Source organism: Hyperolius riggenbachi, chromosome 6 (genome assembly GCF_040937935.1).
Source record: "Hyperolius riggenbachi isolate aHypRig1 chromosome 6, aHypRig1.pri, whole genome shotgun sequence".
In the NCBI taxonomy this organism is placed as follows: Eukaryota; Metazoa; Chordata; class Amphibia; order Anura; family Hyperoliidae; genus Hyperolius; species Hyperolius riggenbachi.
This window is the reverse complement of record NC_090651.1, coordinates 174,317,874-174,341,725: the sequence shown is the minus strand read 5'-3', so window position 1 is coordinate 174,341,725 and position 23,852 is coordinate 174,317,874. Positions and strand designations below refer to the sequence as shown.

Genomic DNA, 23,852 nt, shown 5'->3' with positions numbered 1-23,852 from the left:
TTTAAAAAGACTATTGTTTTATGTTGAAACAACTAATATGGGTTTGTCTCTCCTCTCTCCAACACCAGACTGAAACCCACAAGCTTTGTGACTGTCACACCTCTCTTATATACAAAATGGGTGGGATAGCTGATGATAGGTAGCTAGGAGCTGGTTGCTAACGTAGGATTGGTTGGTTTTTTAAGACTCTAATTGGTGCAGAAATTCCGTTTTTAATGCAGAAATCATCATGTTTTAAGCTTCTGTGATGGGTCTATCCCTTCCGATCCTTCTGATTGGCTAATGCAGCTTTTACACGCTTCTGTTTAAATTCCAACGGAATTCTGCACAGAAATTCCTCTATTTCCGATTACCACTATAGCTTTTCCAATAGCTTTGCCAATTTCCGACCGGAATCGCGGAAATCTCCATTCTGCGGAATTTGATGAGCATCCCTACTTGCAAGCCTCCTCTGCATGGCTCTGCAGTGGAATTGGTGGCACCACCACCAGGAATGGAAGGCAGGCATGCTGCCAGCCTGGCTGACACCTGCTGTCTTAACATTTCAGAAAAAAAAACACATTGTAGAATTTTATAAGAAGTTTTTTCAATTTTCAATATGTCAAAGACTCAAGGAGGTTATATATGTATGTATTTTTCAATTTTTCAAAATTAACTTTGTCAACAAGGTAAACAAAAAAAAAAGAAGGGTGCCAGTTCACGCATACCACCCACCACCTTCCCTTCTCATTCTTCGTTCTTCAGACACCATGATGGAATTTCAGTTAGCCTGAATTTCATTGCTTGTAAGCCTCCACTGCTTTGCACTGCAGTGGAATTGGTGGCACCACCACCAGGATTGGCAGGCAGACCTGTCAAACAAGGTAAACTAAAAAAAGGAGGGTGCCAGTTCACGCACACTAGGCACCACCACCACCCTCCCTTCTCATTCTTCGTTCTTCAGACACCTTGATGGAGTTTCAGGTAGCCTGCATTTCATTGCTTCCAAGCCTCCACTGCGTGGCTCTGAAGTGGAATTGGTGGCACCACCACCACCACCACGAATGGCAGGCAGGCCTGCTGCCAGCCTGACACCCACTGAACACCAATGGCAACCGGCAGCAAGCCTCCACTGTGTGACTCTGCATTGGAGTTGGGTGAAACCACCACATCACCCTCACCACGAATGGTAGGCAGGCCTTCTGCCAGCCTGACACCTGCTGACTTAACATTTTTTGAAAATTATAATTGAAATTATAAATATTACCTTGAAATTTTGTATTTTTTTTAAATAAATAAATGTGTATTTTTTAATGTGTTATAAATAACAAATCTATAAATAAATAACTTTCAAAATAATTTTTTATCAATAACTTTCACAAATAGGCCCAAGAAAAAAGTAAAAATTCAGCTGTACACTGAGCCAATCTGCCTCAGTTAAGCAGACATGCAGCACCCAATCTTGGTAAACGCGGCATTTGGTCTGTCAGTGTGAAGTGGGCATAACCCTTACAATACCACTCTAGACATTTTAAAGCAGCCCTTTTCCTCAAATGTGGGTATGTGCTGTGATTTCTGCCCTTTAGGGATTAAAACCCGACTCTGCGTCAACTCCGTAATTTTTGGTGGCACTTTTGGCATGAATACCCCTCCGCCATGCCCCTGTCCAGATGTTAGAGCCTTTGAAACTAGTTTTCAATCACTTGTACGACCAGAAACAGTCTTTGTAGTTTGTGAAATTCGCCTGCCCATTAAAGTCTATGGCGGTTTGCGTCTACATTTAATTCAGCGACATCGCCTAATGTCTAACAATAGCTGCAGAACAAATACAATCTGTGGGGATAAAAATATGTAAAGAAGGCACAGTACTGTCCAAATGTAAAGAATTTGTTAAGTCACTCCTGGAATATGTTGTACATCTTTGAGCATGAGATATAAGAAGAGCACAAATTATCTGAGTGAACCTCAAGATATTCCAATAAAATAATGGTAGGTGTTATAAACTGTTCTATTCACCTTTTGCTCCGGCACCAGCAACCTCTTATAGTTGCGTCTCACAGACTTTGAGATAACTTGACTCTCAGCACAGCAAGCAGGAGATAGACTTTTCTCAGGCTTCTTCAGTATTTAAGGAGTTTATTCACTACACAAATATACAGATACAGTTCATCATATCCTAGCAAAGCAGATCCTCATGTTTAGGTTCTTGGCGTTACAGCTCTTGACTAGCCTTCCTCCTGAATGTTAGTCAGTTACCTTCTTTCTAGACTACGTTACTCTAGACTACCTATGTACAGCATACATTAGATCAGATTACATAAAGAATGAAAATACTTAGAGGTCCCAGTCAGCCTCTAGATAGCATGAAAGTCGGAAGCAGAGCAGGAATCAGAGTGAGCTCCGTTAGCCCGTCCGGCTCTTTAATACCGACTAGGAAAGCGTTAAATGTGACCTCATCTTAGCCATTCCCAAGACCAGACTATTGGCTTAGACCCCTCGTGGTGTCATAATACACACCTACTCGATTAATATTTAATGTCACTTCTCACTTACAGACAGGAATTTGGTATTTTGTAAATATGGCCTATGTTTACTGTTCTCGTGGTTTACATGTTGAGGTCAGTGAGACCTGTGGCCTTGTCCATAGAACAGCTTCTTGGTATGTTCTAGTTCTGCTGATAGAACTGCAGATTTTCTCTCTCAGAGAAAATCCCCTTAAAGGGCAGGTCTGCACCCCAAGCCTTTTTGACTAACTCAGTCCAAATAACTGAGGCCTACTTAAATTATATAACAATCCCCCCTAAAAAGGCTTGATCCGCAGATCCCTGCTTCTGAACCCATCAGTACCTGGTTTCTTTTCTTTATGTTTCACTTTTCGATGTTCGTGCTCACACAACTTCTCTGCTCTAGGCGGTTATCCCTGGAAGAGAGGGCAAGACCTCTTGGTCTTCCTGTAACCAGGCTCTCTGGGGATGCCCTGCTTCTAAGTCCCTCTATACCACATGCTCAGCATTTGCGCCACTTGCGTATCACTCACAAACTTGCATGACCACAGAAAAGTGAAACTCGTTTGTCTGTTACACAACAGAGCAGTGCCAGGTGCCTTCTAAAAGAGCGCCTTTATACAATCAGCTCCATCACAGGTACTGCTACACCTATACCCGTAACCCTGTATATCCCTTAATTTGGAAATATTGGTTCATGAGATTGTTTATGAGGCACCAATCTCTTGACCATGTTAATTTGTTTGCGTAATTTTACACACAAACTCACCTGTATAATGATTCCCAAGATTGCCACCCCCATCACTACGACCAGTGGATGTAGGAAGAAATTCTGAGTTGCAGAGGCCCAGTCCGAATGTCCCTGGAATATCGCCAGAAACCGTTTCCACCAGGTCAGACTAGAACTCACCTGATTATATTTGTGTTCAACCTCTTTAAGATCACCTTGATCATGATGAAATATCACCTCTAATTTAGTGTTCTGTTTGTTTAACCGTTTTAACAAAGTGTGATCTTGTGTCAAAACCTGTATCCATTGGTCCCATGGCGTGTTATCCCTCAGGATGGGCACTTCCTGTGGAGCTTTGAACTTTAGAGTTCCCCTAACAATTTGAGGGATAACGTAGTCAAACTTGGATGACTCGATCCATATGGGATCTCCGCTCACACAATATGTTCCCCTTGAAAAATCCACCTTATCGGAACAATTATGAAAATGTACCTTGAATGTGTCCTTAGACGTTTTGTTAAAAAAACAAACCTTTCCTTCAGCCACCGGAACTATCAATTTGGCTTCAGGGCGGATCTTTTGAATGGTAGCCTCGCATTCTGTATTATTGAGCCAGCAGGCTTCTTCACTAAATTTGACTTGCCCCGGCAAACACAGGTACCTCTGTGAGAGTTGCCCGCATGAGGACAACTCTACTTGTCTCACCTCCCCCTCTAGCACCAAAAAAGGTTGACCTCTCAGGTCATGGTGTAAGACGTGTTGAGGTGGGAACTAAGGAAGTGGCGGTGCATCCTTTCCATTTGTTCACCCAAACCTCTCGAAGCTTCCATGCAAAAGATCCTTCTCCAGAAAAATCGATATACCTCCCCTTGTCCAATCTCCGTTGTACAGGATCTTTTAGCCTCTCCCTGACAAAATATGTCCCCAACTGTCCTGATTGGACCTCTTCCCCCCTTATGTCCTGAGGCACAATATGTACCTGAGGTCGGGAAGACTGTACTCTCTGCAATCTTTCAATTAAGAGCACCTCTTCGCTTACCCAACTAGCATGAGGATAAGTGGTTGCATATGGACTGTGTAATATCGTCCCCTGTTGTGACCCGTGTAGTGAGAATGGGGTTCCCTGTGTTGGCTTTCCCTCCCCTGGGATCGCTCTCCCCATCCTCTTTGTCACCTGGAAATGTGGCTTGATCTCGATTTTTACTTCTTGTTTCGAGAACCACAAACCCTCGGCTTTCCAGCCTTTACGTGTGTATAGTTGTTTCAGAGACACCCTCTGTTGGTAACCCCAGAGTGTGATGTTGTCCCCTGCATCTCTCTGGTAGGAGAATTGACGCCTCCTGCTCGTTCCTCTCCAATCTGGAACCATCTCACTCTGTAGAACCAAGACAAGGTACCCCCGAATCACACTCTCCACCTTTTGCATGTACCCATTGTACTGCAATGTACCTTTTAACAAAACTTTGGATCGGTGCATCGATTCTGGGAGTGTGGCATTCAATAGCAGATTTACACTGCCATTCAATTCATACTGCCCGCACCTCTGACCCTTCAGACCTTTCACCCACATAGTGCCATGGAATTTGTTTTCACCTGACACAAGTGCTATTTTCCTCCATCCCTGCTTGGTCCATCTGTGCCAAACAGAGGGAGGTGTGAAAGGATTAGTACCTTTGTCACCAAACATTAACATGCTTGGGCCTTGTGTTCTCATTAACCCCTTATTGTTCATGAGAATGTTCACTCTTCGTTCCCCTAGGACGAAATGGCAGCCTAGGATCACCATCAGCACGGTACTCTTCATTATACAAGCACCTCCTTGGGAAAGAAAAACATTAGCAATTTACATTATGCTTTGCTCAGTCAGTTTTTTTAGTCTCTTTCGGATCTCAGGAATCTCATTTTTTAGTCTCTTTCCGATCTCAGGAATCTCGTTTTCCAAACTCGGATTGGCATCTGGAAGCTCTCGCTTATCCCACTGACATCTCCATCTTTGCTGCCAGCACTGCAGCTGTCTCGATTCCATATTGCCAAACTCCTGAAATCGAAATACAAACAAATCAATTCTTATTAATGATTTGGGTTTCGCCCTGCGGCTTGTACTCTGTACACTTTAAATTGATCAATATATACCGTAATTGATCTCGTTGCTTTATGGTTCTCATGAGCTCTGTTTACTCTTTTTGGTAGATTGGAGTTAAACTTCTCTCCCCTACCTAAGTACTATCCTAAGTACTTACCTGTTTACAATATGCTCCCGCGGACTTCACCTTTGGAAGCTCTCACCTCATTGCAAGCTCTCTCCACACCCCCCCTTCTGTACATACACGGCCGTCGCATGCACAGAATGGATGCCACACACCTGTTGCTGCTTTGCAGGTGAGCCTGCAATGCTCTTGCTCATTTTTGCATTTACTTCCCTAGAACTTCATTGCGATACCAGCTCTGCTAGAAATTCTGTGTGTTGTACCCTCTGACCACTGTTTGCCGTGCTACTACCCCCAGACTACAAAAAAAAATGGCTGCCTCCCTGTAGGAAGGAGCACTTTCCACTTAAACTACACAGGGTGCAGGGCTAAGCATTCCAGCGTCAAATGCCTGTATGCAGATCCCTGAATGCCCACTTGGTAGGTAGTCATATGGCAAACACTGTACTGATACACTGTTACTCTGTAAATGGCAATTCTTTCATCTTTATAATTGCCCCATGAACTGCTGCCAGTTCTTGTTCTTTGCTAAACTGAATCAGAGCTGGAGAAAAGAAGAGAAAGAAAAAAAATATATATATTTGACCAATCGGTGGGCGAGGAAAAACACGCTAACAGCCCAGCAATGACTGCTTTGTCAATCTCTGGTCCTGTCCCTGACACAAAAAACCCCGAAAACATTGCGCAGTCGCAGCGAGTACACCTGGATTGGTCAACTCCTTTCTTTCTCTCTTTTTTCCCTCTCCGACTATGCACTGTCCCCTATCTCTATTGGGAACACATGCTGCACCGCACCTTAATGTGCCTCACTTAAAGGAATAATCCCATAAGCAACCCAGTCCAGATACCCCCCCCCCCTGATCCGCTCTTGCAAATCACCACCCTGGGAAATATCTGACTTCTACGTGTCTCCATGCCCCTGGCTGGTAAACACTTCCTATCCGTGACCATGCAACTTGCTTGGCTCACGTATGCGGACACTCCCTGTGCCCAGACTTCTTCTGAGGAAATCATCTGGAAGCCGAGAAACTCAGTAGAATCTCTCTTCTGTCCCCACTCTGGACCCCCCCTCCCACCAGATGCTTCCGTGCACGGCGCCTTGTGCACAGGTGGGACGTGGGATCCCCCCAGCACATCCTCGGCCTCTGCCATCAGTGGGCGCTTCCCGCCCCCTCCCCTCCTAATACATCATGAAGGTGGGAGTGGCTTTCTCAGAATTACGACTCCATGTTGAGTCATGGCATGCCAGCAAAGATGGCTGCTATGCAATCTCCCATAGCAACCTCTTAATCCTATGCACCTTTAGAAAAAAAAACAGTTAGAACATACTAAACACACTAAACATTTCAGCACATGTATCTCTTCCCCAAGCTTAGTATACCGATATACACACTCTCGGATGGAAAAAAACATACCACGAGAAATACCAGAAATACCTTAGTAGTTTGTGGAGTCTCTTATCTTCCCCCACCTCAGGGAAGCCTAAACAAATGGTCCCCGATACACAACTCTCTGAACTCCAGGATCTACCCTGCAGAACATCTCACAAACACCCCTGCTGACAGAGAAAAAAACATGCTGACCGAGAAGAAGAAAAACTCGTCAGAGCCCAATACAGTAGCATACAGTAGCACCTCTCCCACTACCTGTCTACCCAGCTCACCATAAAAAAAAAACATACCTCTAACAGCTAACAAGTGCTCTATACCCTACAAACTGCTAAAAACACACAGCTTAGACACACTGCCTACAACCTGGACTGTTTCTCTCTCTCGTTTTCCTCTAAGCTCTCTCCCTCCTGTCCACCTCTGTAAACTGCAGCACCCTTCTCTCTCCTGCAGGGGACAGTTCTCCCAAAGCTGGCAAACCTCCCAGACTCTCGCTGTGACACACGGGAGAAGGAAAAAAAACCCTAAAACTGCATGTAGCTGCCACTAGCATAACATGAGAGAAAAAAAAAACAACACATGAAGACCAGTAAGAACACACGCTAGAAAAGTTAGAATAAACACTGCTGGAACAAACTGTCAACATGTAATACCAAATACTTGCATTAAAATTAAACAAATGAAACTCTATACTTGCCTGGGTCTACAGACTCGTTCCGACTTCCAATCCGATCAGCTGACGGCAAGTTTTTTCCACGAGCCGATAGACCTCGGTGGGCGTTTACTGAGCATACTCTCAGCAGATTCTCCCGTCCCGAAGGTAACTTGCTCAAAACCTCTGCCTGGGATACCCCACCACGGAATCCTGTTTGTTCGGCGGTGGGTTGCGTGTACATCACAACCCAAATAAAACAGGTCCACGACTCGCCACTGGTTATTACTCGAATTGCAGTCCGTGGGTCGGCCCTACTGCCACCTCCCACCCACTTAGCTCACTTGGTAAGCTTCCAGAGTCTCAGCGTCTTCTCCGCTTGTTTCGCTGTGGAATGTCTTGAAAACTAGATAACGGACTGACATCTGGCCCGGTCCTTGCCTGCCTTTCTGCTAGATAGCGCTGGGTTCGCGGCACCACTGTTATAAACTGTTCTATTCACCTTTTGCTCCGCCACCAGCAACTTCTTATAGTTGTGTCTCACAGACTGTGAGATAACTTGACTCTCAACACCGCAAGCAGGAGATAGACTTTTCTCAGGCTTCTGCAGTATTTAAGGAGTTTATTCACTACACAAATATACAGATACAGTTCATCATATCCTAGCAAAGCAGATCCTCATGTTTAAGTTTTTGGCGTTACAGCTCTTACTAGCCTTCCTCCTGAATGTTAGTCAGTTACCTTCTTTCTAGACTACGTTACTCTAGACTACCTATGTACAGCATACATTAGATCAGATTACATAAAGAATGAAAATACTTAGAGGTCCCAGTCAGCCTCTAGATAGCATGAAAGTCGGAAGCAGAGCAGGAATCAGAGTGAGCTCCGTTAGCCCGTCCGGCTCTTTAATACCGACTAGGAAAGAGTTAAATGTGACCTCATCTTAGCCATCCCCCAGACCGGACTATTGGCTTAGACCCCTCATGGTGTCATAATACACACCTACTCGATTAATATTTAATTCTCACTTACATACAGGAATTTGGTATTTTGTAAATATGGCCTATGTTTACTCTTCTTGTGGTGTACATGTTGAGGTCAGTGAGACCTGTGGCCTTGTCCATAGAACAGCTTCTTGGTATGTTCTAGTTCTGCTGACAGAACTGCAGATTTTCTCTCTCAGAGAAAATCCCCTTAAAGGGCAGGTCTGCACCCCAAGCCTTGTTGACTAACTCAGTCCAAATAACTGAGGCCTACTTAAATTATAACAGCAGGGATGGATTATCTAATTTGTAATGCAAGGTTAGAAGTATTATTTGTACTTTTGAAGTGATTTATTAAACTTCGTCCATAATTTCAAGGCATGTCAGGAAGCTCATTACAACAACAAATGTTTAAAACTCCCCCACAGAAGTGTAAATATCAACATCAGAACGTGTATGTATATATACAGGTATGTATACAGTATATACAGTGGTGTGAAAAACTATTTGCCCCCTTCCTGATTTCTTATTCTTTTGCATGTTTGTCACACTTAAATGTTTCTGCTCATCAAAAACCGTTAACTATTAGTCAAAGATAACATAATTGAACACAAAATGCAGTTTTAAATGATGGTTTTTATTATTTAGTGAGAAAAAAACTCTCAAAACCTACATGGCCCTGTGTGAAAAGAAATTGCCCCCTGAACCTAATAACTGGTTGGGCCACCCTTAGAAGCAATAACTGCAATCAAGCGTTTGCGATAACTTGCAATGAGTCTTTTACAGCGTTCAGGAGGAATTTTGGCCCACTCATCTTTGCAGAATTGTTGTAATTCAGCTTTATTTGAGGGTTTTCTAGCATGAACCGCCTTTTTAAGGTCATGCCACAGCATCTCAATAGGATTCAGGTCAGGACTTTGACTAGGCCACTCCAAAGTCTTCATTTTGTTTTTCGTCAGCCATTCAGAGGTGGATTTGCTGGTGTGTTTTGGTTCATTGTCCTGCTGCAGCACCCAAGATCGCTTCAGCTTGAGTTGACGAACAGATGGCCGGACATTCTCCTTCAGGATGTTTTGGTAGACAGTAGAATTCATGGTTCCATCTATCACAGCAAGCCTTCCAGGTCCTGAAGCAGAAAAACAACCCCAGACCATCACACTACCACCACCATATTTTACTGTTGGTATGATGTTCTTTTGCTGAAATGCTGTGTTACTTCTACGCCAGATGTAATGGGACACGCACCTTCCAAAAAGTTCAACTTTTGTCTCGTCGGTCCACAAGGTATTTTCCCAAAAGTCTTGGCAATCATTGAGATGTTTTTTTAGCAAAATTGAGACGAGCCTTAATGTTCTTTTTGCTTAAAAGTGGTTTGAGCCTTGGATATCTGACATGCAGGCAGTTTTTGCCCAGTCTCTTTCTTATGGTGGAGTCATGAACACTGACCTTAATTGAGGCAAGTGAGGCCTGCAGTTCTTTAGATGTTGTCCTGGGGTCTGTTGTGGCCTCTCGGATGAGTTTTCTTTGCGCTCTTGGGGTAATTTTGATCGGCCGGCCACTCCTGGGAAGGTTCATCACTGTTCCATGTTTTTGCCATTTATGGATAATGGCTCTCACTGTGGTTCGCTGGAGTCCCAAAGCTTTAGAAATTGCTTTATAACCTTTACCAGACTGATAGATCTCAATTACAGTACTTTTGTTCTCATTTGTTCCTGAATTTCTTTGGATCTTGGCATGATGTCTAGCTTTTGAGATGCTTTTGGTCTACTTCTCTGTGTCAGATAGCTCATATTTAACTGATTTCTTGATTGAAACAGATGTGGCAGTAATCAGGCCTGGGGGTGACTACAGAAATTGAACTCAGGTGTGATAAACCACAGTTAAAGGGGAACTTTAGCCTAAACAAACATACTTTCATTAAGTTACATTATGTTAATTAGAATAGATAGGTAATATAATCTTTTACCCACCCTGTTTTAAAAGAACAGGCAAATGTTTGTGATTCATGGAGGCTGCCATCTTTGTCATGGTGGCAGCCATCTTTTTGGTTGAAAGGAGGTGACAAGGAGCAGGAGACACAGTTCCAACTATCCTGTGTCCTGATTACCCCTCCCAGCTGCACACGCTAGGCTTCAAATGTCAAATTCAAAATGTAAAAAAAAAATAATGAAAAATTGCACCAAAACAGCAGAACCAGAACAACAAAATCAGAAATCCCATCATGCTTTGCACAGCATCAGGGGATAAAAGCCCGGGCAGTTTTCTTCTGTGCAGCTAAAAATGAGGCTTGTATAAGAGAAACAAAGTTCTGATGCTGTGAAACTGTTAAAGAAACACAAAGCCTTTTCAGTGCTGCTGAGTCAATTTTTAGTCCAGAGGTTCACTTTAAGTTATTTTTTAACAAGGGGGGCAATTACTTTTCACACAGGGCCATTTAGATTTGGAGTTTTTTTTCTCACTAAATAATAAAAACCATCATTTAAAACTGCATTTTGTGTTCAATTATGTTATCTTTGACTAATAGTTAACGGTTTTTGACGAGCAGAAACATTTAAGTGTGACAAACATGCAAAAGAATAAGAAATCAGGAAGGGGGCAAATAGTTTTTCACACCACTGTACATGAGCGCACGCAGTGTCACTGGGCCTGTCCGGTACCTGTCTGTGTGTGACAAGTGCACATTGTAATACCCATCCCTGCATATACCTACTACTACCTGTTGTTCAATTCAGTGCACCCACCCACCTACGTGAGCGCACGCAGTGTCACTGTGCCTGCCCGGTACCTGTCTGTGTGTGACAGGTGCACATTGTAATACCCATCACTGCATATACCTACTACTACCTGTTGTTCACGTCAGTGCACCCACCCACCTGTGTGACTGCACATTGTATTACTCAAGTCAGTGCATACCTTTCACTTCATCCCCCCGATATGGACAAAACGGACAAAACAGGTAGAGGCAGAGGTAGAGGCAGACCCAGAGGAAGGCCACCTGGCAGGTTTGTGCGCGGTCGTGGTGATGTGATATCATGCAGCCCTGGACCAAAGTACAGTGCTTAGAAGAAGGCACGTCCCATCAACTGCCAAGATTGCCAGGACGTGGTTGACTATTCAACACAGAACACCTCATCTTCCGCAGCCACCAGCGCTACTCCAAGTACCACATTCGCTACATTTGACAGTTCGCAGGAGTTATTTGGTGGGGAAATCACTGATGCACAGCCTTTATTGTTACAACCAGATGAAGGCGCTAAGCAAGTTACACCACCTCATATGTCTGAGTTAGGCGACACTATGGACGTAACGTGTGCCGAGAGGGATGATGAAGTACCTGCTGTTGGTGCAGTTTTGGAGGTGTCTGAGGCAAGCGAAGCTGGGCAGGATGATTATGATGATTGATGATGATGATACGGATCCTACGTATGTTCCCAATAGAGGAGATGAACAAGGGGACAGTTCAGAAGGGGAGTCACAGAGGAGTAGGAGGAGACGCTTTCCTAAAAGAAGCAGGGGGAGCTTGTCGTCAGAAACAGCTGGTGGCAGTGTCCGGCGCCATGTATCGCCACCTATGTACAGCCAGCCAACATGCCCTTCAATGTCAGCTGCTGATTCCACCATAGTGCCATCACCCCATGGAGGCTCAGCGGTTTGGACATTTTTTAATATCTCTGCGTCAGATCGGAGCAATGCCATAGTTTCTTTCTGCCTCCAAAAATTGAGCCGTGGAAAGGCCAACACCCACGTAAGGACAAGTGCCTTACGAAGGCACATGGAGAAAAGGCACAAACTGCAATGGGAAGAGCACCTGAGCAAAAGCAGCACACAAAAGAAAAGCCACCCTCCTTCTACTCTTCCTCCTTCAGGTGAATCATCTTCAGCCGCTTTCTCCCTTGCACCTTCACAGCCACCCTCCTCCACTCCGCCTCTGACCTTGAGCGGTTCCTGCTCCTCTGCCCACAGCAGCCAGGTGTCTGTGAAGGAAATCTTTGAGCGGAAAAAGCCAATTTCTGCCAGTCACCCCCTTGCCCGGCGTCTGACAGCTGGCTTGGCGGAACTGTTAGCTCGCCAGCTGTTACGATACCAGCTGGTGGACTCGGAGGCCTTCCGTAAATTTGTGGCCAATGGGACACCACAGTGGAAGATGCCAGGCCGCAATTATTTATCTAAAAAGGCGATACTCAAACTGTACCGTGAAGTTGAGAGGCAAGTGGTGTCAAGGGTTCACCTGACCACAGATGCCTGGTCTGCCAAGCACAGTCAGGGCAGGTACATTACTTACACAGCCCATTGGGTCAACCTGGTGACTGATGGCAAGCAGGGAGTACGTGGCTGTGCAGCGGACCAACTTGTGACACCTCCATGGCTTGCAGGCAGGCCTCCTGCCACCTCCTCTCCTCCTGCTACATCCTCTTCACTGTCCTCCCCCTCCTACTCCTTTGCTGAGTGGCAGTTCAACTCTGCTGGTGCTGCAATCTCCTCTCCAGCTACACAGCCCCAGCTCCCCAGGGCCTATGCTGCATGCCAGGTACGACGGTGTCATGCCATCTTAGACTTGTCTTGCCTCAAAACGGAGAGTCACACTGGACCAGCTCTCCTGGCTGCTCTTAACAAACAGGTGGATCAGTGGCTGACCCCGCACCAGCTGGAGATCGGCAACGTGGTGTGTGACAATGGCAGAAATCTCATTTCTGCTTTGAATTTGGGAAAGCTGACACATGTAACCCGCAAGGCACATATGCTGAATCTAGTCATTCAAAGATTTGTGTCAAAGTACCCAGGCTTAGAGGACATCCTGAAGCAGGCCAGGAAGTTGTGTGGGCATTTCAGGCGGTCTTACACGGCCATGGCACACTTTGCCGAGATTCAGCAGAGAAACAAGTTGCCGATGAGACGCCTCATTCGCGATAGCCCGACTCGATGGAATTCGAACCTCCTTATGTTCTCTCGCCTGCTATAACAGGAGAAAGCCGTCCCCAGTACCTCTACAATTTCAGTAGAAGGACACAATCTGGGGAGATGGGGATGTTGTGGCCCAACAACTGGACACTCATGCGAAATGCATGCAGGCTCATGCGGCCGTTTGAGGAGGTGACCAACCTGGTGAGTCGCAGTGAAGGCACCATCAGTGACTTGATCCCGTATGCTTACTTTCCGTGCGTAGAGTGGTGGATCAAGCCGTGGAGGAGTGTGAAAAGGAACATTTGTGGGAGCAATTTTCATCAGAACCAGATGTTTCCTCAACACCTGCGGCAGCACAAAGGGGGAGGGGGAGGAGGAGGAAGAGTCGTGTGGGGAAGAGGAGTCAGACTTGGATGATGAGGAAGATGTTTCATTGGAGGAGGATGAGGAGGAGGCGGCAGCAGAAGAACAACCGCAGCAGGCATCTCAGGGGGCTTTTGCTGTTCAACGTTCCAGTGGTATTGTTCATGGCTGGGGGGAGGAGGAGGACTTACCTGAAGTCACTGAGGAAGAGCAAGAGGAGATGGATAGTAAGTCTGGATCCAACTTTGTGCAGATGGCATCTTTCATGCTGTCCAGCCTGTTGAGGGACCCCCGTATAAAAAAACTCAAGGGGAATGAGCTGTACTGGATGGTCACGCTACTAGACCCTCGGTATATGCACAAAGTGGCGGACATGTTACCAACTCACCTGAAGGCAGAAAGGATGCAGCACTTGCAGAACAAGCTGGCAACTATGCTTTACAGTGCGTTTAAGGGTGATGTCACAGCACAATGGAATAAAGGTACCACTGCCAGTAATCCTTCTCCCATGTCCACGCAGGCAAGGACAGGATGCTCTAGCGATCTCATGCCTTAGCGCTCTAGCGGCCTCATGCCTTAGCGCTTCCGGATCCACCCTCCACCAATGCCTGGAATGGCAGGTAGCTGACTACCTGGCCTTGAGTGTGGATGTAGACACTATGAGCAGCGATGAACCCTTGGACTACTGGGTGCGCAGGCTTGACCTGTGGCCAGAGCTGTCCCAATTTGCCATCCAACTTCTGTCTTGCCCTGCCTCAAGCATCCTATCAGAATGGACCTTCAGCGCAGCAGGAGGCATTGTTACTGAGAAGAGAAGTTGCCTAAGTCACAAAAGTGTTCAGTACCTGACCTTTATTAAAATGAATGAGGCATGGATCCTGGAGGCCTACTGCCCGGCCCAAGACTAAGTCAGTCCCCACACACAGCATCTCTGCCTGCATTCCCTGTGACTGCCTGCCCCAAGACTAAGTCACTGCCTTCTCCGCCACCACCAACAGGGTCCAGGACTCCAGGTGGATTCCTGAATTTTTAAGGCTGCTATGCTAATTTTTCTGGTGCGTGTACATGCCTGCCTAATTTTTTTGGCTGCACTGCAGCTGCAACAACAAAACAAAAGGCATGTACATGTGCCAATGCCCCTTTGTGATCATTACCTTGCCGGGGTGAAGGGGCTTGCGTATCACAATGAAGCAATGACCGCCGGCTATATGAGTGTCTCGGGGGGGGGGGCGGCACACCCAAGATAATAAGGTCATTGCTTCATTGTGGACAGACCAAATTTGATCAGCTGGACAGTCACTGTTCTTTCATTCAGCTACTTCAGACCAGCGACCATATGGGCTTAAAAACCGCCAGGGCCTGCACTCTCGTCATAGTGCGCACCAGTCCAGCACGGCCGTCACAACACAAACAGCTTTTTGCGGTGCATTACACAGTGAGTTTGGTGTGTCAGTGTGAAGCAGTACTCTAATTACACTCCCTGATTGATGTATACACATGCAAGATGTTTTAAAGCACTGCAATTTACCATTCAATGTGATTTCTGCCCTTAAAACGCTGCTTTGTGTCCAATCCAGATTTTTCCCCAGGACTTTTGGCATCTATCCCACTCCGCCATGCACCCTCCAGGTGTTAGGCCCCTTGAAATATCTTTTCCATCACTTTTCTGGCCAGCATAAGTGTTTCTAGTTTTCAAAGTTCGCCTCCCCATTGAAGTCTATTGCGGTTCGCGAAAGTTCACGCGAACCGAACTTTTGCGGAAGTACGCGAACTGAAAATTGGAGGTTAGGGCCATCTCTAGAGACAAGTAAAGTTAAAGGTCAAGTAGCTAAATAGTCTAATAAGGAAAGAACTTTAACATGTTTGTACTGAAATTGTTAATATTCATAAATGTATCTTAAATGTATCTTAGAATTAGAATATTCATAAATGTATCATAGAATTAGAATTGTCAAATTAACTTTATATCTCAACAATACTTGATAGGACTGGGAGACATTAGCTTTGTCTAAAGGGAAGAAAGTATGTTAGGGTAAGAATGGTTAAATTGTGGAATTCTCACTACTTATCTTGAGCCCCGCAGCTCACACATCTCCCCAGTACTGCAAACTCTTCACTGGTTGCCAGTAAAATGGAGAATCCATTTTATATTCTGCCTGCTTACATTCAAGGGTCTAAACCACTTGAGACCCAAATACATAGTGGATAGATTGGAACTTTGTGCCCCTCCACGCACCGTCTGCTCTGCCAGTAAGATGAATCTGGTTATTTTCAGGATACAGTTAACATTTGGTGCTCGGCCTTTTCCTATGCAGCGCCTACTCTATGGAACTTGCTTCCACAGTCAGTGTAAGAGGTTCCTTCTCTGAACAGCTTTAAGAAAAGGCTAAAAACCCACCTCTTTTCCCGAGCCTTTGAAACTGTATAACGCAGGTCACAGCGCTTTGAGTCCCCAGGGAGAAAAGCGCTATAAAAATATTACTGTAATTGTTATCTTCATTCTTAATTGGTGATGCATAGGATGGCACTGCTATGATCTAAGGAATTTATTCAACTACCTATATTGGAAAAGAAGTCATTTTTCCCCAGCTTTCAGGTTAAACAGTATCTATAGAGCCAGGATTATGGAGTCTTGCATCTTTATTCCCGTTAATATATATAATATTCCAATGGTACTAGGCTGTCACTCTCATCTGTTGGGTTTAGAAGTTTCTTAATTGTACTCTGGAACAAACATACAGTCAGTGACATCAGGCTTGGGTTATAAACCGCATCTGCATACTTGTTCTGGTTAGCAACTGAAAGTAGAGGCAGAGAATGAGCATGGTATACAAGTAAGTAGTATTTTACAAAAATGCATAAGGAAGACCACCTACATATTCTACTCTCAACAGATTGTGTTTAGCATCTTCCTAATCATAACATCTTGTTACATGATTCTGAATTTGATTAAGGTGTTTTTCCCCCAAGTCACCTAACAATGTAACTGTATCCTATACAATAAAACCTAACTGTCCCTGCGTCATCATTTTTCCCTGTCTGTCCGTCTGAAGCTTTTTTGTACTGCGCATGTGCGCAGTACAGACAGCCGTTGGGACGGGAGGTGAGGCCAGGGAGCAGGACGGCCGCTGCGCGCGGGCGGCCGGGTGCGCGCGCACTGACTGGCGGCGGTGGCGCGGTTAAATCATTACCTAGACCCCTTTTTAAAACAGGCTTAGGTAGACTAGTACATTATATAATTTGTTAAATGCTTTCATGCAATAAGTAAGACCGTAAACCACATGATATATTATTTTGCAATAAAATACATGTTAGTTTCAGTTACACCTAAAGGAAAACCTCCTCCCAAAACTTACTGTATTTGTAATTATAACAATATGCTCCAGCTTAATGCTGATGTGAAAATCTAATGCAATATACTTTCTCTCTTCTTCTCCACATTTCACATCTAGGTGTTTGCCCTTTTGCCTTCTGTAACTTGTGAATCTTCTGACCTCAGGCAGATTGAAAATAGCAATTGCTTATGTTATGCTATGAAAGGTTAAGGGAAGATTGCCAAAAGAAATTCACTGTGCTGCAGCCTAACCGCACCCAGAACAAGGCTTAGTTTATGTGGCTTTTTATGTTGGCACTGATGCATCTACATCATGTTAATCATGTTAAGATCTCTATCTGTCTTTCCTTTAGGCCCAGATTCAGGAAGGAGTTCTCCATCCTCTATTCCAAGGTTTGATGCTACGCTAGCCTTGAAAGTAAGTATGATGCTCTGATATGCATACTATTAAAGAGGTTTCATAGAATTTTTAGATTTATATATAACACTGCATTCTTTTATATTATATAATAGCTGCATGTAAATGATTGGACTCTCCTGTCCAAATTAAATGCAACCATGTTTCCCAAAAAATAGGGATATTGTATAAAATTAAAAAAATAAATATATGATTTGAAAACAATTTAAATCCAATATTAAATGAAAATTGCACAAAGACAACATACCAAATATTGAAACCGAGGAATTCTATTGTTTTATATAAAAAAAAATATATAGATGCTTATCTTATATTTCATTACATCAGTATGACTATTGTCATACATACTTTATGGAAATAAAAGTTCTAGACCTAAGAAAAGGTCAGTATAGACAAATAATACTGTTCTAGACATGATTAAGTGTAAAAGGAATGCATTTAGCGCCCTAAAGACTAAGGGGACTGCATCTGCACTAAAGAATTATAGAGAATGTAACAAAAACTGCAAAAAGTAGTCAATCTTGCAAAACTGGAAGCGGAAATAAAAGTGGCTAGTGATTATAAAGTAAAAATCCCCCAAAGTTTTTCAAATATATAAACTCTTAAAGAAAGAAGGTAGGCAATAAACTTTTTCAAGATCAGGAGGGGAACTTGATTGTGGAGGACCTAGCTAAAGCTGACACTTGGTTTCAGGGCCGGCCTTAGGTTTCACAGCGCCCTGAGCGTAACCAAACTTTGGCGCCCCCCCATTCATCCTCTTCACGTGTGAGCGCACCACACACATACACTAATGGGGGGGGCTTAGTAGTGCGTAGGTAGAAAGGTAGGTGCCCCCAGTACAGGTTAGATAGGTAGGTACCTGCAATATAGGTTAGATAGGTAGCTGCCCCAGTATAGATTCGATAGGTAGATGCTCCCAGTATAGATTAGTTAGGTAGCTGCCCCCAGTATAGATTAGTTAGGCAGCTGCCCCCAGTATAGGTTAGATAGGTAGGTGCCCCCAGTATAGATTAGATAGGTAGCTGCCCCCCAGTATAGGTTAGATAGGTAGCTGCCCCCCAGTATAGGTTAGATAGGTAGCTGCCCCCCAGTATAGGTTAGATAGGTAGCTGCCCCCAGTATAGGTTAGATAGGTAGGTGCCCCCAGTATAGGTTAGATAGGTAGGTGCCCCCAGTATAGGTTAGATAGGTAGCTGCCCCCCAGTATAGGTTAGATAGGTAGCTGCCCCCCAGTATAGGTTAGATAGGTAGCTGCCCCCCAGTATAGGTTAGATAGGTAGCTGCCCCCAGTATAGGTTAGATAGGTAGGTGCCCCCAGTATAGGTTAGATAGGTAGCTGCCCCCCAGTATAGGTTAGATAGGTAGCTGCCCCCCAGTATAGGTTAGATAGGTAGCTGCCCCCAGTATAGGTTAGATAGGTAGCTGCCCCCAGTATAGGTTAGATAGGTAGGTTCCCCTCAGTTTAGGTTAGATAGGTAGCTGCCCCCAGTATAGGTTAGATAGGTAGCTGCCCCCCAGTATAGGTAGGTGCCCCCAGTATTGGCTAGATAGGTAGCCGCCCCCAGTATAGGTTAGATAGGTAGCTGCCCCCCAGTATAGGTTAGATTAGGTAGGTATCCCCCAGGATAGGTGAGATAGGTAGCTTCCCCCAGTATAGGTTAGATTAGGTAGCTGCCCCCCAGTATAGGTTAGATTAGGTAGGTGCCCCCCAGGATAGGTTAGATAGGTAGCTGCCCCCCAGTATAGGTTAGATTAGGTAGGTGCCCCCCAGGATATGTTAGATAGGTAGCCGACCCCCAGTATAGGTTAGATAGGTAGCTGCCCCCCAGTATAGGTTAGATAGGTAGCTGCCCCCCAGTATAGGTTAGATTAGGTAGGTGCCCCCCAGTATAGGTTAGATTAGGTAGGTGCCCCCCAGTATAGGTTAGATAGGTAACTGCCCCCCAGTATAGGTTAGATAGGTAGCTGCCCCCCAGTATAGGTTAGATAGGTAGCTGCCCCCAGTATAAGGTAGGTAGGTAGGAAGGTTGGTAGGTAGGTAGGAAGGTTGGTAGGTAGGTGCCCGCCCCCCCTCATAGTGGAGGGGGGAGCCGCAGCGCGGGGAGGGCAGCCCGACCTCTCCCTCCCTTCCTCTCCCAGGGCTGCCCTCCGTGCTCCCCCCTCAGACTGCAGCAGAGATAACTCACCTCCCTCGTTCCGATCGCCGGCGCCTCTCACTTGCAGTTGCCGCTGGTCTACTCTCTTCTACATAGTTACTGATGCACACTAAACTTCCTGTTAAGCAGGAAGTTTAGTGTGCATCAGTAACTATGTAGAAGAGAGTAGACCAGCGGCAACTGCAAGTGAGAGGCGCCGGCGATCGGAACGAGGGAGGTGAGTTATCTCTGCTGCAGTCTGAGGGGGGAGCACGGAGGGCAGCCCTGGGAGAGGAAGGGAGGGAGAGGTCGGGCTGCCCTCCCCGCGCTGCGGCTCCCCCCTCCATCACGGCACACGGACATGTTTGTCCCCTTCACCCCCAGCAGCCCCCATCACCCCCAGCAGCGGCACCAGGGGGCGGAGCGGGAGCAATCCTTAATAAAACATTCGGCCAGGGGACAGGAGCGCCCCCTGGAAGCCGGCGCCCTGAGCGATCGCACCGGTCGCTCAGGTCAAAGGCCGGCCCTGCTTGGTTTGCTTCTGTCTTCACCAAAGTGATGCCTTTAGCTCATAATATGGCCCTGAGTTGTTCCCAATCTACCTCATTCAGCATGAATTGCGTAATACAGGAAGGTGTGCAGGCACATTTAAATAAGATTAAGATAGACAAGGCACCTGGCCCAGATTGCATCCACCCCTGTGTATTAAAGGAGTTGAGTTCAGTTATCAATAAGACACTTTGGGGTCAATTCTGGTAGCTATGCGAGGTGAAGTAAACAGTAGTTGGGAAAATACCTCATTCGTTATTTTTTTTAAATTTTGTTTAATTCTTGTACATTTTCCTGCCTTCCGATCACTCGGAAAACAGTGAGGTATTTTCCTGACTACTTGTGGGAGTGGAAGGTGGAAGGAGGAGTGGAAAAGTATAGTCAGACCCCCCCTCCCCCCTGTATACAGCTAGTATATACTGTAGGTAAAATAACTAAAAGTGCATAGAACTGCCCCCCCCCCCCCCAATCCCTATCTCTGTGTTTGTCATCAAGCCTTGTCCCCGGTACAGTGAACAGTAGCCCGGAGCTGTACGGAGGAGGAGGGTGCACGAGCAAGGCTGGAGAGAGCCATGACAGTGAGTAGTACTACAATGCCCATCTTACAGCGCTGCACGGGGATAGAGTGGCTAACTGTGCCCGGGGGGGGGGGGGGGGGGGGGGGGGTTATTCGGACAGACACAGAGATAGGGATTGTGGGGGGGATCAGTTCTGAGCATCTCTGGCGTGAGGTGATATCTTTTAGCAATAGCCTTTTTAATGGCCTCATAGTTCTCTTCTTCCTCCTGTGGAAGGCTCACAAATCCAGGGCCTCGCCTCTCGGGGTACCCCATACTGACGACAAGTCCTTTCAAACCCCTGTAGGAAAGTGTCTATGTCAGAGTCCTTGTCCATAGCGGGGAACTTATCCAGGGGGATTCTGTGGATTTGCTCACCTTTGCATTCTGCGGGTGCAGCAGACCTATTCTGCTGCTGCTGCTGAAGTCTAGCCAGCTCCAGCTGGTGTCACCGTTCAACTCTTCCCTCCTCTGATGTGTTGTGAGCTGCATCTGCTGGCGTTGGAGCATGGGCTTGCTCTGCCTCATCATACTCCTTGAGGGCATGAACTAACTGCTCCTTAGTCTGGCCTCTCACCGTCTCGATGCCTCTGTGCTCACACAGGTTGAGTAAGTCGTTTTGATTCTGTTTATAGCTTATAGCTGGTTGTTTTCTGCGCCATCGTATTGCCAAACAAAAAAGAAAAAAGAGGGGAGGGGAAGCAAAATGCCAAGTGTGTACCTTTGTGGAAACAAAAGTATATAGATTCTGCACTGAGTAGACTTCTGTAGGCTAGTTGCTTCTAACAGCTTCCAGCCTTTAGTACTCAGAATAGAGAGCTAAACTGTGTACTAATGTACTAAACGTTCCCACCACTGCCAGCCAATTATGTCAGGAACCGCCCCCACGGCAAGCCTGCAGATACGGTTCCCAACTGCGGGTTTGACCAGATCAAGCGGGGAGCAGCCTTATTCAAGCAGAGATTAGGATTGTTGGGGGGGGGGGGGGCAGTTCTGAGCACTTTTAGTTATTTTACCTACAGTATATATACTAGCTGTATACAAGAGGGGGGGGGGGGGGGGCTGACTATATATACTAGCTATATACAGGGGGGGGGAATCTGACTATTTACTAGCTATATACAGGGGGGGATCTGACTATATATACAGGGGTGGAATCTGACTATATATACTAGCTAAATACTGGGGGGATCTGCCTATATATACTAACAATATAAATGGGGGGATCTGACTATATATACTGGCTATATATTTAGTATAGATTGTGGGCAAATTTTCCAGGCTACCTATTCTGGGGGCTACTATTCCAGGCTACCTCTTCTGGGGGTTACTATTCCAGGCTACCTATAATGAGGGCAACTATTCCAGGCTACCTATACTGGGGGCAACCATACTACGCTGCCTATACTGGGGGTCAACTATTCTAGGCTACCTATTAGGGATGCTCACTGAATTCCGCGGAATTCAGATTTCAGTGATTCCGATCAGAAATTGGCAATTCCGTTCCGTTGCATCGGAACGGAATTGCTATAGTGCTAAATGGTAATTCCGGAATTGCTATTCGGAATTCCGTCGGAATGTGGATTTTTTCAGCCAATCAGAAGGAAGACTCTAGACAGAAGCTTAAAAGTGAAACCAACAGGATTTCTGCATGAAAATCTGAATTTCTGCACCAATTAGAGTCTTAACAAAAACCAACCAATCCTACATTAGCAACCAGCTCCCTAGCTACCTATCATAAGCTATCCCACTCATTCTGTATATAAGAGAGGTGTGCAATCACAAAGCTTGTGGGTTTCAGTCAGGTGTTGGAGAGAGAGGAGAGACAGACCCATATTAGTTGTTTCAACATAAAACAATAGTCTTTTTAAAGACTGTATATAAACCAAACGTCTTTTTAAAGACTGTGTGAGAGAATTAGATTGGTGTGAGCTATATTAGTAGTAGCTAGCTAGCTAGCTATGTGTATTTGTGAGAGAGTGACAGACAGATTGTTAGTTTGAATGATAGATTGTAGTGTAGTGTGTTAGTAGTTGCTGTGTGGAGAGAGGGTTAGACAGAGCCAGCCAGGCCGCAGGCTTAGTGTTTGACAGAGTGAGAGTGAGTTAGGTGATTGCTTAGTTGAGTGTAGTTCATTTCTTTTTGTTTTTGTTTTCTTTATTTTGTTTTTTTTAATTTATTTTCTTTATTTCACCCCCTTACTTTATCTGTTCTGTCACTCATACCCCTTCCCCAATAAAGTTTGTGGCCCCAAAACAATGGAGCGAGAGCAGCAGCAATTTCCTGTCACTTCTATAAGAACATGGAGTGATAGTGATGAAGGTGGATCATGTGAAGTATGTGATCAGGTTGAGGGTGGCAGCAGCAGCAGGAAGTGCTCTCCCCTGCTCAGAGATCTCTTCCCTGTGTTCGCACGCAGGAAAATTTTGACAGAGCAACAGGCGAAGAGAGTTGTCGATTATTTAGATCAGGAACCCTCTACCCAGTCTGAGGGACGTGAAGCTAGTTGCAGCAGCACCAGTAGTAGCCGCCAGGTTCCTCATGACCAGAACCTGACTGCAGCTGCTTCTCTTGACGAGGTTGCTTCCTCCCAGTACTTTCCTCCAGAAGTAAAGCACACCTACGTCGATGAGAGAGATGTGTAGAAGGATTAGGAGGAGGCATTGGAGGAGACCATGGGACCAAGCGCCCAAGAAGTGGTGGGTTCTGTGGTGACAGAAATGGCCCCTGTGTTTTCTTCATCCAGTGTCACCAGTCAACATCACCACCAGTCAACTACAGAGGTGTTTGGTGGCCAGGTGGAGGGTCCAGAAGATTCACTTATGGGTTCCAGGTGCTTTGGTTGAACTGGATGATGTTTTGGATGATGAGGCGGCTGATGCAACGTGGTCGCCATCTGGTGGGTTAGCAGCATGGAGAAACAGAGCAGACGTTTGGCCAGCAGCCTGCCAGTGCTTTCCCGTCTGTCAGTACCCACCAGTCCAATGCTGAGCATGGACATGCTAGAACAGGTAGCACCACTCGCACCACTGCTCCTCGTGCACGCACGTCCACATCATGGAATTATTTTACTGTTCTGGAAAAGGATGAATCCAGGGCAGTCTGTTCTGTGTGCCGTAAATCGGTGAGCAGAGGCAAATCGGGCACCGGG

General features: G+C 45.6%; 1 protein-coding gene across 1 annotated transcript in view; it reads left to right on the top strand.

Moving 5' to 3' along the window:
• The window catches only part of LOC137522609 (retinoic acid-induced protein 3-like), a 110,004-nt gene that overhangs the window by 73,979 nt on the left and 12,173 nt on the right, over window positions 1-23,852 (top strand). Inside the window, exon 3 of the mRNA XM_068242688.1 lies at window positions 17,396-17,460. Within this exon, the coding sequence (XP_068098789.1) occupies window positions 17,396-17,460 (65 nt within the window). The remainder of the gene's footprint in view (window positions 1-17,395; window positions 17,461-23,852) is intronic.